The following is a 16108-nucleotide window of genomic DNA, read 5'->3' as shown; positions in this document are numbered from 1 at the left end:
TGTTTCAGTTCCCCTGGAAGGAAGGGATGGGATATTCAGTTTCTTATTTACAGAATAAAGACTAGGGCTGTCTTAGTTAGGGTTTCTATTGTTGTGAAGAGACACCATGACCATGATAACTCTTATAAAGGAAAACATTTAATTAAGTGGCTTAAAGTTTCAGAGGTTTAGTCCATTATTATCTGGTGTAACATGGTGGTGTGCAGGCACACATGATGCTGGAGAAGTAGCTGAGAGTTCTACATTTTGACTTGCAGGCAACAGGAAGTGGTCTGAGATGCTGGATGTGGTTTGGACACATATGAGACCTTAAAGCCCACCTCCATAATAACACACTTCGTCCAACACCACTGTACCCACTTCAACAAAGCCTCACCTCCTAATAGTGCTACTCCCTTTGGGGGCCATTTTCTTTCAAACCACTTAAGTGCATTTCCCTTAATCTACTAATAAGGACTAATAATAATTTCTAAAACATGAACCATAGAAGTCATTAATATCTGTATTGATCGTTATGTGTAGAATTCATTTCTTATCACCCTATTATGTGAAGAACCTATTAGAATGTGCCTTTGAAGTGAAAATAAGAAAAACTCTCAATGCCAGCTCTCCTGATTTTTAAGTTGAATCTGTTATTAGGCCAATTCACAGTTTCTCTGCAGTTTTGTGTTAAAAGTTCTTATTTAGCACACTTAATTTACAACAACTGGGGACTCTCATTACCAGCCAAGTCATTCCTGTTTTTATTGGTTTCTGCACGGTGGCCTATGATCAACTCATTACCCTAGTTCTCACTTTGCAGCCCCAGAGAGGTAAGTTGCTCATGGGTGTCCATCTCCTCATGATGTGTCAGCCCTGGGGACTTGAAATGTACTGGTGTGACCATTTTGAGCCTTCTGCTCAGATAAAGCATGTGGTTAGATTGGAACCTTGAGCTAGCTATTTTCTTTTTGCCTTATTTGCTCTGTTTTTGTTCAAGATGGCAATTTACTTAGGTTAAAATATAAGGTGGGGGGTGGGGTTCAGAGTTTTACTTCTTGGTTAATTGACCATTTAACTTTAATGTAGACTATTCCAGCTCTAGTGCATAGGATTCCCTCAGCACTGGTCCTTCGTTGTGGTCTTTGTCACACAGAAGCAGTGCAGTAGAAAAGGACGATGACACAATCCAATTTCATACAGTCAGAGATTCCCACACATCGCAGCTAAGTGGACATTCATTCTCCTCCCTTCAGAAAAGGGACTGTCGTGACATTTTCCACACAGCGGTTGGATAGCTCAGCAGCAAACCCAGGAAGAAGCCGTTGCAGATCCCAAGATGAATCAGAAGCAAGGATCCACAGAGACACTGAAAAGGGTGCTGTTCTCAGAGGAAGTGATGTGACTCAGTACATAGCCCAAGATGCTGAGTTGTCTACAAGGCTGCAGCCTTGAACAAGATCATTTTTCCTCCACACGTCAGGAAGCTGTCTTAGCTGTTACGGTGCAGTAGGCTCAGCACACATACTTCTTGGCAAGAATCCTGCCTGCACCTTGTTCACTGACAGCAGTGCTGGCGGCAGCGGCAGGGTAGCACTGAACCAGTTGTACATGGTAGCATCTGTGATACTTTCCCTCTGAGCAGTGTCCATTCTTGTGATGTCTAACCACCCTTTTTCGTGGGTGGCCAAGCATGGGACCAAACTCCATGTTTTGAAAAGTTGTAGAGAGCAGTCAGGGCACCTCTTCTTGGCTTTTCTATCTCACCCTTTACTTTGTTGACATGTCTTACTATGTTAAGCTCAGCCTGACCTAGAACTCTTGATCCTCCTGCCTCAGTCTCCTGAGTGCTGGGAATACATTACCATACTGGGATACATTACCACACTGGGATACATTACCACACTGGGGTTACATTATCACACTGGGATACATTGCCACACTGGGATTACATTACCACACTGGGATACATTACCACACTGGGATACATTACCACACTGGGATACATTACCACATTGGGATACATTACCACACTGGGATACATTACCACACTGGGATACATTGCCACACTGGGATACATTGCCACACTGGGATACATTACCACACTGGGGTTACATTATCACACTGGGATACATTACCACACTGGGATTACATTACCACACTGGGATACATTACCACACTGGGATACATTACCACACTGGGATACATTGCCACACTGGGATACATTACCACACTGGGGTTACATTATCACACTGGGATACATTATCACATTGGGATTACATTACCACACTGGGATACATTACCACACTGGGATATATTACCACACTGGGATACATTACCATATTGAGCTGCAAGGCTGCTGTAGTTTTCTTTTCTTTCTTTCTTTCTTTCTTTTTTTTTGAGTCATGGTTTCTTCGTGTAACAGCTCTGGATGTCCTGAAACTCACTCTATAGACCGAAATCCACCTGCCTCTGCCTCCCAAGTGCTGGGATTAAAGGTGTGCGCCACCACCGTCCAGCCATAGTTTTCTTTTAATATCTTTCTCAGTCATAAAATGAGTTGAGATGCAGCTCTCTCCCAATTTTTTTCTGGAACAGTTTGTTTAGGGTTCCTATTAATGTTTCCTTAAATATTTGGTTGAATTCAAAGTAAAGCCATTTTGTGACGGTTTCTTTATGAGGAAATTACAAATTAATGATTTATTTGTTTTTATTTTATGTGCATTGGTATTTGGCCTGCATGTATATCTGTATGAGGGTGTTGGATCCCCTGGACTGAAGTTACAGACAGTTGTTAACTGCCATGTAGGTGCTGGGAATTGAACCCAGATCCTTTGGAAGAGCAGCCAGTACTCCCAACCACTGAGCCTTTTCTCCAGCCACAGGAAATTACAAATTGAATGTCTGTTACTTCTTCACTCTTTGTCTTTGAGTAAGCCTGGTGGTTTATATCTTCAAGAAATTTGTGCATTTCATCTGATTTGTGAAATGTGGGTGTGAATATATCCCTGATATTCTTACCATTGTAATCTCTGTGGTGTCTCTAGTGGCATTGTATCCATCCTCGTGTTGGTGATTGTACTGGCTAGTTTTTTGTCAACTTGACACATGCTAGAGTCATCAGGGAGGAGGGATCCTGAAGTAAGAAAATACCTCCATAAAATAGGGTTGTAGGCAAGCCTGTAAGGCATTTTCTTAATTAGTGATTAATGGAGGAGGGTCCAGCCCATTGTGGGTGAGCCATCCTTGGGCTAGTGGTCCTGGGTTCTATCAGAAAGCAGTCTGAACAAGCCGTGGTGAGCTATCCAGTAAGCAGCACTTCTCCATGGCCTCTGCATCCAGGTTCCCACCCTGCTTGAGTTCCTGTCCTTCTTCAGTGATGAACAGTGATGTAGAAGAGTGAGCCAGATAAAGCCTTGCCTCCCCGACTTGCTTTGGTCATGGTGTTCCATCACAGAAGTAGAAACCTGAGACAGTGGTTTACATTGGCTTTTTCTGGTCAGCCTAACTAACAGTATCAATTCTTTTGATCATCTCTAAAAAACAACTTCTGCTTTCATTGATCTTCTCCTATTATTTTCCGTTTTGTATTTTAATTACTTCTGTTTCTTCATTATTTTCATTTTTATGTGCACACAGTGTGTTACTTGCTCTTTCTCTAGTTCTTCAAGATGCTAGCAGAGGTCTTTTTTTTTAACTGCTTTTATAGCATTTATAAATATCATTATGTTGTGTTTTCATTTTCACTTATTTCAAAACTCCTTGTCTATAGGTTATTTGCAAGTGTGCTGTTTACTTTCAGAATATTAGAGGGGTTTGCAAAAATGTTTGTGTTACCAATTTCAAATGGACCTCCATTTTATAATCTAGGTCCTTTTAAATTTCTTAAGACTTCTTTTTCAGTGCAGTAATGTTCTTTCTGTATTGGGCTGGTGAGATTGCTCAGTGGTTAAAGACACTTGCTGTCCAGCCTGATAACCTGTGCTAGGTTCCCTGGGTGCACAATGGTAGAAGGAGAGTAACCGTTTGCCACAGGCTATCCTCTGACCACCATAGTCTGTTTTGTTCTGTACATGGGTGTACAAAATAAATATGTATACTGGTTTTTCAGACAGGGTTTCTCTGGCTATCCTGGAACTTGGCTCTGTAGTCCAGGCTGGCCTCAAACTCAGAGATCAGACTGCCTCTGCTTCCTGAGTGCAGGGATTAAATGCAACACCGCCACCCTATAATAAGTATATTTTAAAAATCTGTCTTTATAAATGTTCTGTGAGAACCAGAAAAGAATGCATCTCCATTGTTTTTAGGTAGAGTGATCTATAAATGTCAACTCGACCAAGGTGACTGACTTGTTCATATCTTTCATGTCCTTACTGATCCACTTGACTGTTCATGAGAGGATATTGACTCTCTCTTCACTAGAATTGTAGATTGTCTATTTCTCCTAATTTAAGTGTTTACTTCATATATTTTTCAGCTCTGTGATAAATACATAGAAGTTTAGGATTGTTGACTTCTTTTAATAAATCAATCTCCTTTATCATTGTAAGATAACCTTTATTCTCTAGAAATGTCCTTTGTTCTGCAATCTGATTTGTGACCTCAGCTTTCCTCTGATTGGTGATAGTATGTATATGTTTTTTGTTTGTTTGTTTGTTTTTTGTTTTTGTTTTTTTGAGACAGGGTTTCTCTGAGTAGTTTTGGTGTCTGTCCTGGATCTCACTCTGTAGACCAGGCTGGCCTCGAACTCACAGAGATCTGCCTGGCTCTGCCTCCTGAGTGCTGGGATTAAAGGCGTGCGCCACCACCGCCCAGCTTAGTATGTATATCTTATAAATGTCTTTTTATTTTAAACACAGTAATGTCTTCCTTTTAGCTGAGGTCTTTAAACCATTTACTTTTATTATCATTATTATTAACTGTCATTTTTGCTACCTATTTTCTATTTAATCCTAATGTTCTTTGTTGCCCTTTCCATTTTTTCTTACCATAATCTTGATTGTGTTTGATGATTACATCTTAGCTCCCTTTTACTTTTTTAGCTGTTACTTTTTGTATTGTGGATTTAATAATTTTAAAGGGTTTATAATGTATATCCTTAATGTACCACAATCTGCCTTCAAGTGATACTATCCCACTTCATACTCAGTGACATCCCCCTGACTCTTACAATAGATGCTCCCATGTCTCCTCCCCCAGCCTTTGTGGTATTATCACAATTTAATTTTTTGTGTGCTAAAAATCCCACATTATTACTTTCATTTCAAAATTCTATTATCTTTTCAAGGTATTTAAATGAAGGATTCCCTCCCTCTCCCCCACCCCCACCTCTCTCTGAGTTTCCCTTTGTGTGGGTCTGGATTCCCACTTGCTGTCATCTTCTCATTGACTTAAAGAACTCTCTTACCTTCCTTTTAAGAGTCTCCTGAAGATGAAGTAACTATTCAGCATCAGTATGTCTGAAAGTGTATTTTGCTTTCATCTTTAGAAATAGATTTTGCTGAGCTAGTGTATCTCTCTGGGATGGTAGGGCTTTATGCTTTTTTAGAACTCAAAGGCCGTTGCCCTGTCTTCTTATCTGCATGGTCCAGCCCATCTTGGCTCCTCTGTTTGTCTTCTCTTACTGTGCTTAAGATTTTTCACTCTGTGCTGATGTTGAGCAGTTTATTGTGACATGCTTTGATGTAGTTTCTTCATATTTCTTATGCATGGAGTTTGCTGAATGTCTTAGTTCTGTAGTTGGCTGGTTTCACAGAATGCGGAAAGATTTTATTCATATTTCTTCATATATATTTTTTCCATGCCCCATTTCTTTCAGGAATTCTAGATTTGGTTCTCTCTCTCTCTCTCTCTCTCTCTCTCTCTGTGTGTGTGTGTGTGTGTGTGTGTGTGTGTGTGTGTGTGTGTGTGTGATTCTGAGTAGCTCTGTCATCATGTCTGGTTCACTGGTATTTTCTTCTTTGTGATTAAGTCCGTCATGGATACTTTTTTCTCAGACACTAGTTCTTCTCTAGAAGTTTGGTCCAGGGCTTTGTCTCTCTCTTGTACTTGCTAGGAACCTTTCCCTCCAGTCCTCCAGAAGCCTTTAGTCTTGAAGAACAAGCATGCTGTGGTGAGTTTTCCTGCTTAGGGATACTCTGCAGTCTGTAGATTACCTCTGCACTTCTGTCCCTCTGCCACTCTGTCCTGGGAAGTCGGCTGTAAAAGGGCCATAGCATCTGCATGTCTTGTATCTTAAGGCACAGCGTAAAACTTAAATGTGTATGTTCAGTTTCCTTAGCCAGATCTCTCTCTGTGTCTCCGTCTCTCTCTGTCTCTCTCACTCTATCTCCCTCCTTCCCTCTCCCCTCTCCCTCCCCCTCTCTCCCCCTCTCTTTCTGACTCTCTCCCTTTGTCTCTTTCTCTCCTCTTTCTCTCTTTCTCTTTTTCTCTTTCTCTCATTCTTTCTTTCTTTCTTTTTCTTTTTCTTGGTTTTTCAAGACAGGTTTCTCCTTGTAGCCCTGGCTCTCCTGGAACTCACTCTGGACCAGGCTGGCCATATACTCACAGAAATTCTCCTGCCTTTGTCTCCTGAGTGCTGGGAATGAAGGCATGTGCCACCACCACCCTACCAGATCTCTTTCTAAACCTTTCACTCTTCAAAGCAAACCTGTGATTGGTTACAGTGAAATCATTTAAGTACGAGAGTGCACCTGTGCTTACTTGCTAAGTACTAGGTTTCTGTATGTGCCTGGAGTGCTGTGCTGTAAACTGAGTAGCCTGGTACATGGCATTTCAGTGGCAAGGCTGTGTACTGTCTTTGAGCAGCCCCACTAGTTCTGCTTTGTAGAACCTGAGGCCGCTTGCCCATCTGTCCCTTGCTAGGTTTCTAGCTCTGTTGGTCCCCAGGAAGAGCTGAGACATGCTTGGTAGGAAATCCGGTGGATTCGGAGATCTGTCAGACTCTGTAGTCTTGCCCTTCCACAGACAAGTATATATTATGTATCAATTCTGACTTCCTAGCCCTGTTTTTCCTAGGTCACCAAGAGACAGCCGCACCCTGGGAGGCTTAGCCTCCTCCTTGTAGCAGCTATATGCCTTGTCCTGGTATAACATGCATCCTCAGCTCTGAACTGTGTGCTGTGCTGGCTACCTCCTCCTTCCTGGTGGGAACCCAGGCTTCATGTCACTTCTGTGTCTGCTCTGTTCCAGGCATCAGCAATGCAGAGGCACGACAGCCAGGGAAGGCACCCAACTTCAGTGTCAACTGGACAGTGGGTGACTCTGCCATAGAGGTCATCAACGCCACAACAGGGAAGGATGAGTTAGGACGCCCATCCCGCCTGTGTAAGCACGCGTTGTACTGTCGCTGGATGCGTGTACACGGCAAGGTACTGAGGCGCCCTCACCGGGTGTCGGCCTACCTCCCCCAGCGTGTCCGTCTCCATTCCCTCCATCCCTCCTGGTTCTCATCATCATGTCATCATTGCAACTTCCTAACAAGATCATTTGAAAACTCTGATTTCTTCAGATTGTTGTTAGCTTAAAAGTATGGCCCTGGCTCCACAAGCCTGAGAGCTGCCTCAAAGACAGCTAGCTTCCTCCCTCACTCCTGCAGAGTCTTAGTTGCTGTCCTGGCCCTGGGGGAGGAGACTACTGGCGCCACCGTGCTGAGAATCACGACAAGGAAGGGCAGTTGCTGAGCGCTGCCATACTGACTTCTGTTCCCTTCACCAAGGGTCAGAAACTTAATTTAGCTGTAGAGCCCTTTTCCCCAAGTAAAACTTCACCTAAGAAGGCTGGCTAACATTCATTCTTGTCTAAGTCAGGGATATGTCTTTTTATTATGAGGGCAGCTTAGAGCAATGATGTGGGGCTCAGACAGACTCTCCCACCCTCATGGGGGAAGACATGTTGTCATGGTAAGTCAAGGACTTTGCAGGACACCTCCAGTCTCTGCCATGTGGCGAGGCATGCACCACCCCAGGGTTCTTTTTAATGGTTACAGGGGACACATGGAACGTGTGCCCTGGATTTCCCAGAGGCACAGGTCCTGCAGCCATCTCTCAACCTGCAGGCCACTGCTTAGAGATGAAACTGAGCTTTAGGCTGGCCTCTTGTGGGTGCTCTTCTGTCTAAGAGAGCACCTTCTTCTGTTTGCTTTTTCACGAAACAACACAGTCCTGAGCATCATCTTTTAACATTACCTAGGTTTCTCTCTCTTCTGTTACTGCTCCAGTAGTGGCTTTACATGTGCATGTATCCTTCTACAGGTTCCCCTCCACCTGCTGCGCACCAAGATCACTAAGCCCACTACATACCACGAGTCCAAGCTGGCAGCGAAGGAGTACCAGGCTGCCAAGGCACGTCTGTTCACCGCCTTCATCAAGGCGGGGCTGGGCGCCTGGGTGGAGAAGCCCACAGAGCAGGACCAGTTCTCCTTCACTCCCTGAGCCAGGCGGGTGTCGAGCCCAGAGTGCGAGGCTGCAGGGTCGTCCTCCAGAGCCTTGCATCTGAACTGGGACAGCTGTGCACCTTGGGGAGGGCATGGGGAGTCTGGGGGAACCACTGGACATCAAGCACCATCCCCAGCAGCTCTCACCCCAACAGGGCAGCATGGGGATGTAGGGTGCCGGGCACCTCACATGTGAATGGGGATCAGGTGCACAGTGGGGGTGCATGGGGGCACAGGGGTCCATCACCACCCCTTGCCACACATTTCCCCTCTTGAGCTACCCAGTGACCGCTTTATATCTCAGTTTACATTAGACATTGAGTTCTACTGAGTAGGGCTTCCTAAGTATAGGAAAATAGAAATTACTTTGTGTGAGATTCTTGAATAAATAATTTATTCAGAGCTAGAAATGAGATTTATAAAATAAGAAGTAATTATGTCAGGTCACTTTTATGCCACATTATTTTAATTGCAAAAAAAAAAAAAGCGTTTCTCTGTGGAAGAGCACGAGACTAGAGAGGTAGGGAGAGAACCACCAGACTCACACCTATGCGTGGCCGCTCCTCTCCGGTCCTTCAGTTAGGTCCTCACAGTAGGTGTTAACAACTCTCCTGGGGTGACCCAGCATGATATGGTGTGACCCTGGCACACACTGGCCCTGCAGCAGGGATGCTGTGTCCTGCAGAGTCAGGACCTAGGATCTGCTGCCTCTAGAAACTTCCATGCCCCTGGTTAGGCTCAGATTGTGGAGAACTCCATTTGCTTCTGAAGATCAAATATGTCCATAGCCTGCATTGGCTGGTCATCATTCGGGGGTTTTAACTGTGTAGGTTTTGTGACCTAGAAGAACTCAATAGGGCTGCTATGCATACAGAGCACACAGCCTGCCTTCTGCTCCTTCCATGGGATCTGGTGGGTTGGAACCATGACTACTCAGAAAGCTTCACAGGATGGAAAGAGTTATTTAAGTAGGTACCATTCTTGGAGCATGCCAGGTAAGGCATATTATTAAGTTATTCCTTCCAGCTTTATCAGACACATGTCTGAAAAAAATAAAGCATTCAGGTTGAAGCTGGTGAGACAGTGTGAGGCTGGAACGCTGCAGACCAGACGTTAGTGTCTCGACAGGCAGGCCTGGGTGCTATTGGCATCTTGGGGCTCAGCCCCAAGATGCTTCTCAGCACCCTTTAGGCACAGGGTGGCCCCCAGGGCCCTGGAGTGGACCACCTGGACCTCCTGTGCTCAGACTTGCCCCAGGTGCCTTGTTGCTTCCACTCAGGATTAGGGAGGAGTAGAGGGAGGAGGGGCTGTGGCTGTGGGCTCTGTGCCAGCCTGGTCCAGCAGGTTGCTCTGAAGAGCCTCAGGGCCATGAGCAGAGAAGATGCAGACTCATCCCACAGCACACATCCACTACAGCTGCATCCAGAGCACTGACAGCTGGATGGCAGGCACTGTGCCGTTCACCCAGGTGTTTGTGTCCTTGACACACTGAGAAAAACCAGAATGAAAGCATAACCGCTGTCGGCTCCACCAGATGCCCAGCAGACCTCAGGAGGCTGTGTGTCGTTACTTACATGAGACCTGCTTGTGTCCCCCTGTGTCAGGAGCCCTGTCTGTGTCCTTGTGGGTATCTCACATGGTTCTCATCCTGTGGGGCTTGATCCTCATGGCATGAAGATCCTACCAGAACTCCCTAGTGACATGTGTTATTACAGACATCTCCAGTTCACCACCTGCCCTCCTGACAAAGGTGAGCTCTCCCAGTCAGGATCACAGAGCCCTGTGTGCCCTGGCAGGGCCTTGTTTGAATAAAACGCACTGGGGTTCCTTAGAGAAAGGGTCTCATGTTGTCATAGTATCAGCACCTTTCCCACAGGCTCCTGTACTTTCCAGAAAGAAAAACACCATGTTGGTGTGTTCTTACTCTTGTTTTTAAATGTGTTTTTTTCTAGTGGAGATGGGGAGATGGACTTAGTTGCGTTTTGTGTTTGTTTTTAAGTACGTTTTTGTTATGAAGTATAGCAAAAGTATATCCCATATACACTAAGAACCATGCTTTACATCTGGCTTTCCATGTCACATAACAAGAGTGCCCAACTGGGAAGTGAATGGTACAACATATAGCATGCCTAAAGCCACAGGGGCCTGGCCTGCCCAGACTTGACCTGGAAGGAGGGAGGAAGACAGCCTGTAGGGCATCCTGTGGTGAGAAGGAGGCAGTGTGAGGCATGCATCACCTTCCCCTGCTCCCAGGTTGTGGCAGCTCAAACAGCCCATCTGTGACCAGAGAGAAAGGAAACAGAAATGTTAACTTAAGATACTAAGCTCTTTGAGCCCCTTCCTGAAGGTCATGTCCAGGATGTAGACATTGCACACTTGGCAGAAAGCTTGACACCCAAGAACATGATGGAAATGGTTTGGATACTTCAGCAGGTAAAGGTTAGGAGGTTCTTTGTTCTGTGTACTTTGTTACACCTGAAGTATTAATTCCACAAAACATACCCCTCAGGACTATTCAGGCCCGGCTGTGACAGGGCTGTAGCTACTCACTAAGAGGTCATTGTCATGAGGGTGTCTCAGATGGGCTAGCATGTTTGTGTAGGGCCAGGCCTCTCCACTTAGATGTACACAGGGTGAGTGTGGTGCCCATACCATTAACCCTGATCCATTAATCGTATCAAGAGGAAGTACCTCTCCCCCTCCAGGGACACCAAAGAGCTACAACTTTGAATCGGAATCTGAGTCTTTGACCATTCTCCCTATTTTGAAGGGTTTTTTTTTAATAATTAGAAATCAGTTTAAGTGTGCAAGCCATCATCTCATAAGGCATTGTTTTCTATTTATTTTATGCCCAGCTCATCTTACCTCCAGGCTGTAGTTGCTGCTTGTTTTTTCAACCTACGTCTCCCCTTTAGTTTCAGACAGGTGCACCAAGGGTAGGCAACCATCAGAGGGTCAGGAATGTGGGGTGAGCTGCATCACCCTGTGCTAAGAGTAAGTACACACAATGCAGGAGCAGCTTGTCACTTCCAAAATACTTTACTCCAGAAATGTCAGCTCTGTCCAGTCGTAACTTGAGTCCAGAGAGAGAAAGAAAATGAGCTGAAATTCGCAGCTTTAAGTTCTCAAAATTAGAGAACCTCTTCAAAGATTCCTCCATGTTGTCAGCCCCAGACTACATCATGAGAAGGCAGAGTGTGTGTGTTCAGTGTGTACAGCTTGTATGTGTCCTTGTCTCTTGGCATATCTATCATGTGACAGTCTCCCCAAGGCTGAAGAGGTGGTCACACCCAATCTGCAGCTGTGAACTGCTCTACACTGGGGCTACTGAGTTCATGTGATATTAGGGAATGGGGATTGGGAAGCCTCTGACCTGCCAGGGACCATGAGCGAATTAGTCACATAGGTCAGACCAGTCATAACTGGCTCTCAGTGCACTTTTCTTTCAGTTCCTGGGGAAATGTTCACGTCTCTGTGGTAGTGCCTGTACTTTCTGTTTGCTGTTTGAATGACAAGTGCCCAGCCTCAGAAGCACTTAACTGTAGCCACAGCAGGAGCTGATGGTACATAGGAACTGATGGGCCATTCTTCTGAATGGAACACAGTAGGTTAAAAGCACAGTTTGCGGAATGTTAACGGGATAAGCCCCTAAAAGCTGTTTGCTTTTCCAGGCTTTGAGTTATATACTTTTAATTTGATTTTAGAATTTGGACACTTTACATGAATGTAATCCAGCCAAGAAACATGTTGCTAAGATACAATCCTCAGTGTTCTCTGTGTGTATATTTATGTATATACCACATGTTACAGCCTGCATGAGCTTCCTCTCACACCCAGCCCAGCCGGAACTGAGCATGAGATGTTGTCACATGTAGACAAAGGACTGAGATGTTCTTAATAAAGACTAAGACGTTTCACTATGACTTCTTGTGGAGATTTTCCTTGTCCCTTTTGTCCTTGCCTCAATCAGCAGGTCTAGCGTTGAAACCCCTTGATCGTAATTTGAAAGGTATGGATGGCTGCCACCTGAGAGCTGTGGGTCTTGAGTGTGTCTGGTCATGTTACCTCCTGTACATTGCACCAAGCACTCAGTGCATTTATCCACCTGGAGACTCCCTCGGTCCCTGGCTCCTGGCTTCTCTGTCTTCCTGGAGAGATTTTGGCCTGTGCTCCGGTATACAGGGTGCTATGGAAGGAAGGGCATTCAGATTCAGGGAGAGTTGCCTACAAGGGTGGTCTTGAGGGAATGTGCATGTGTCAGGTAAGGGAACACGTGGCTAAGTCTGTAAGGAAGGGACTACGGCTGTGGAGTTTGGAATGACTTTGATTTTAGTTTCCTATTGAAAACACCTATTTGGTTGATATTTCTACAATTCAATATAAAATTAATGTAAAGATGTTTTAAAGAGTCATATGCACCATATATCTCTTAAAAGCAGCACATTTAGAGACATGACCCCCTTCTCTGTTTTGGAACTGATCAGGTAGTAAAACCAGTTCAGGTGAGAGTTTGACTTACTTGCTTAGTTAAACATGTTTGCCTCTGATTGTTTATCTCAGGCTGAAAACAGGGAAGCCAAAATGAAGACAAAAACAACTAACTGTTAACCTGTGTGACCTAGAAAATGTCAGCTACCTTTATATGGCCTCCTCCCCAGGGTCAGAGGGCCACTTGGCTGGGTCTCAGGCAGTTTGCTTCTCTGCTCCTGTCTTTTATTTTCCGTAAGTGAACTGAATGTTCTTTAAAGTATTGCAGATATCGATTCTGATGTGATAGCTACCTGACTTAGCTTTTTAGCAACCTGTTTACCACTGTAGTTGGCAGTTGAACGTGGGAGAATGGATCCTAAAAATGAGGCGGACTAAAGTCTCGTGCAATAACCACCTTTACTCAGATCATCAGTTTGTACTCTGGGGGTTAAGAATGGCCACATAAGCAACGTTCTCATGAGTTCAAGCTGTCCGTTATCACAAGGACAAACTGCATGTGGCAAAAACAGGTTTTTCCATAGAAACATTTAAACAAATAACAATAGCCAGTTGTGATGAATATCTGAAGTAAACTCACTTCTATCTGCTACACCTGGGAGGAGCATGAAAACATTCCAAGAACAATTCCATGTTTTTGAAGAAACAGGTCTCAAGACTGTCTTGTTTTCTTAGAATTTTACAAGTACTCAGAATTCCCCTCACACAACCTGGACTGTGTTCCAATAGCAGCCCGTACCTTTCTTTTTTGTAAGTATGAGGGACCATTTGATGGTGATACTAGCAAATAAGAGAAGGGCTGGGGTACAGTTAGTCAGAGCACTCGCCTCACTCACATGGGAGAGGCCCTGAGTCCCACCCTCAGCGCCATGGAAACTGGAGGGAAGAGAGCGTGCCTGTGCAAGCAAACAAGCTAGGAGCCATAGGAAAAGGACACAAGTCTTTTCTCACCTCAGTGCATAACCTGAACACTCACCTGCATGTTTCATGAGGGTGTCTCAAATTAAGACTCATTTTCTTTCAGTATAAAAAGAGCCACATGTTTAAAGTCCTGACTTCATTGTCTCCAGTAGCTTCTCTTCCAGGCTGTCTACTATAATTCATTTCTCATGGTTTTCTTTTTCAATATCCCTGGAAAAGCTTGCTAACACGTTTGTTTCTATTGGAAAAGTAGGTCAGTTATTTTTCTGGCAGAAAATAGGTCTAACTTGGTTCATTGCTGTGAAAAGAAGGATTAGGTTACATGGAGGACATTTGCCTTAAATAGAATGTGCTAACTCTGCAACTGCACAGTTGCAATGAAAGTACATTTAAAGTGTTGGTGTAGAGAAATCATTTTATCAATGTGAAGGGGTCCCAGTGTCCCAGACCCCTTCTGAACATACTAGGCTTAACAGGGTGACAAAGACTCACGGATAAATGGCAGTCCCTTGATAAGTTGTGTCATAAACACCATGACTCAGGACGACAGAGTGAGATTCTTCTGCAAGCCAAGTGGTTTCTAATCCTTTTCTTTAAAACACTTGAATAAAAACCTCATTGACTTGACAGCTGATGAAGTATTAAACCGTTCTCACAACTTTTAAATGTTTAAACCACTGGATTTGGGGAATATTACTTAGAAATTCAGAATACAGTCAAGATTGTTGCAATGATTTTTTAAAATTCCTTCAGTTTTCTAGCATAGCCACAATGACAAAACTCAAATATCACTGAGGCTAAACCCTGCCCCAGTGGAACAGGAGGCCTCCTGATCCTTGGATGTCAGTGGAAAGCCCTGATTAACCCGTTGGGAGGTACTGGGTAACTGAGATTAAGTTACCACCTCACTACATGTGTTTTTTAAAATCTTTGATGTGTGGAAATCACGTAACTCCAGGATATTATTAACAAGACCTTTGGCCAGAGTAAATTTAAGTTTTCATTCATAAGAAGTTGTTTTGTAGTAGGGAAATTAGTATGATTGATCACTGCTTTGAGGAGAAAAAGAACATTATATGGGGTCAAATTCTCTGTTGAGATGAGAAATCCATTCCAGAAAGACAGCCAAGAGCTTGTTCTGCTAAGTGGAGGGTGGAGTCGGGTGACATGCATCCTAAATCAGATCTCAGCAGACCTTAGTCACTCATACCTCACAGATGTCTGGAGCTGTTTCCTAAGTCAGAACCAGATGCAGGGAGAGCCAGAGCAGTGGTCCAAAGGCTGGAAACCTGGGGGGAGGTGTCAGGACGTGGGAGGGCCTCAAGGAGAGGTGTGTGTGCTAGAGCAGGGCTGCACAGGAGGGGAGGGCTGGGACGATGTGGAGTCGCTATAACAGACATTTAAAAGAGAAATGTAAGTGTTGAGGGATAATGGACAAGACCAAAGTCCCTGCCTGTGAGCCAGTCCTGAGCCTGCCCAGGACCTCCCCAGTGTGGGTGGGGGGTCGCCCCACAGGTAGATTTCCAGCAAATCCTACTGCTCTAAAGACCCCAAAGCGCACCCTGAACCAGCGCGTCATTGCTGAGTGTCTGCTGAGCTGCAGCCCTTATCTTCTGAAGCCAGAGACCCTCTGCCGTGAATACATCCTGTCGTTCCTCCACGTCCATCTCCTTAAAGTGCAGGACATGAGTTTCTCCTCAGTAAAAACAAAACAGAGAAGTTGAGCAAGAGAATGAGGATGCAGGAGCTTACGTGGAGATGGGATGTTTTTAAGCAAAGTCAGATGAGGGCAGCCTTCAAACTTGTTTTTGTTTGTTGTTTGTTTTCACCTGAATGAATCAGCTTAATGTGGGTGCCTGGGTGTCCCAGTGAGATAGGGAATCCATTCCAGACATGGATTTGCCTTTTGCAAGAGGGAAAACATTCCTTATAGTGCGTTGTTGCACATTCTAGAACTTTCCTCTAAACATCACTTCAAACTAATCCTGGGCAGTAATTTTCTTTTTTCAGGAAACCATTAAAATGATATAGTTGAAAGCTGTCTTTTCCTTGCACATGTCAGATTTCCTGGTATTTCGCTGTTAGAGAGCTGAAATGCTGTCAGCTGAATATTGTCACCTGCCAGGCAGGGCACCCTCAGCCCTGTCACTTAGCCCTTCATCTTTCTCTGAGCAGATGGGCAGCCTATTTGAGACTATGCTGCACATGCCTAGCAGCTCCCATCACCTGCCTCCTGTGAACGGAAGGGAAGGGAATTTCTTTGGAACTACCTGTCTATCTGTGCTT

General features: G+C 44.6%; 1 protein-coding gene across 6 annotated transcripts in view; it reads left to right on the top strand.

The window, feature by feature from the left end:
• Adarb1 (adenosine deaminase RNA specific B1) overlaps positions 1-8899 on the top strand; it is a 126637-nt gene extending 117738 nt beyond the window's left edge. For all 6 annotated transcript variants that reach the window (XM_036167138.1, XM_036167137.1, XM_036167135.1 and 3 more), the window contains 2 exons: positions 7171-7349; positions 8232-8899. In XM_036167138.1, the coding sequence (XP_036023031.1) occupies positions 7171-7349; positions 8232-8411 (359 nt within the window). In that variant the 3' untranslated portion in view covers positions 8412-8899. The remainder of the gene's footprint in view (positions 1-7170; positions 7350-8231) is intronic.
• The last annotated feature ends 7209 nt before the right edge of the window (positions 8900-16108 follow it).

The sequence above is a fragment of the Onychomys torridus genome, chromosome 18 (genome assembly GCF_903995425.1).
Source record: "Onychomys torridus chromosome 18, mOncTor1.1, whole genome shotgun sequence".
NCBI classification, from domain to species: Eukaryota; Metazoa; Chordata; class Mammalia; order Rodentia; family Cricetidae; genus Onychomys; species Onychomys torridus.
This window is presented reverse-complemented; position numbering and strand designations above follow the sequence as displayed.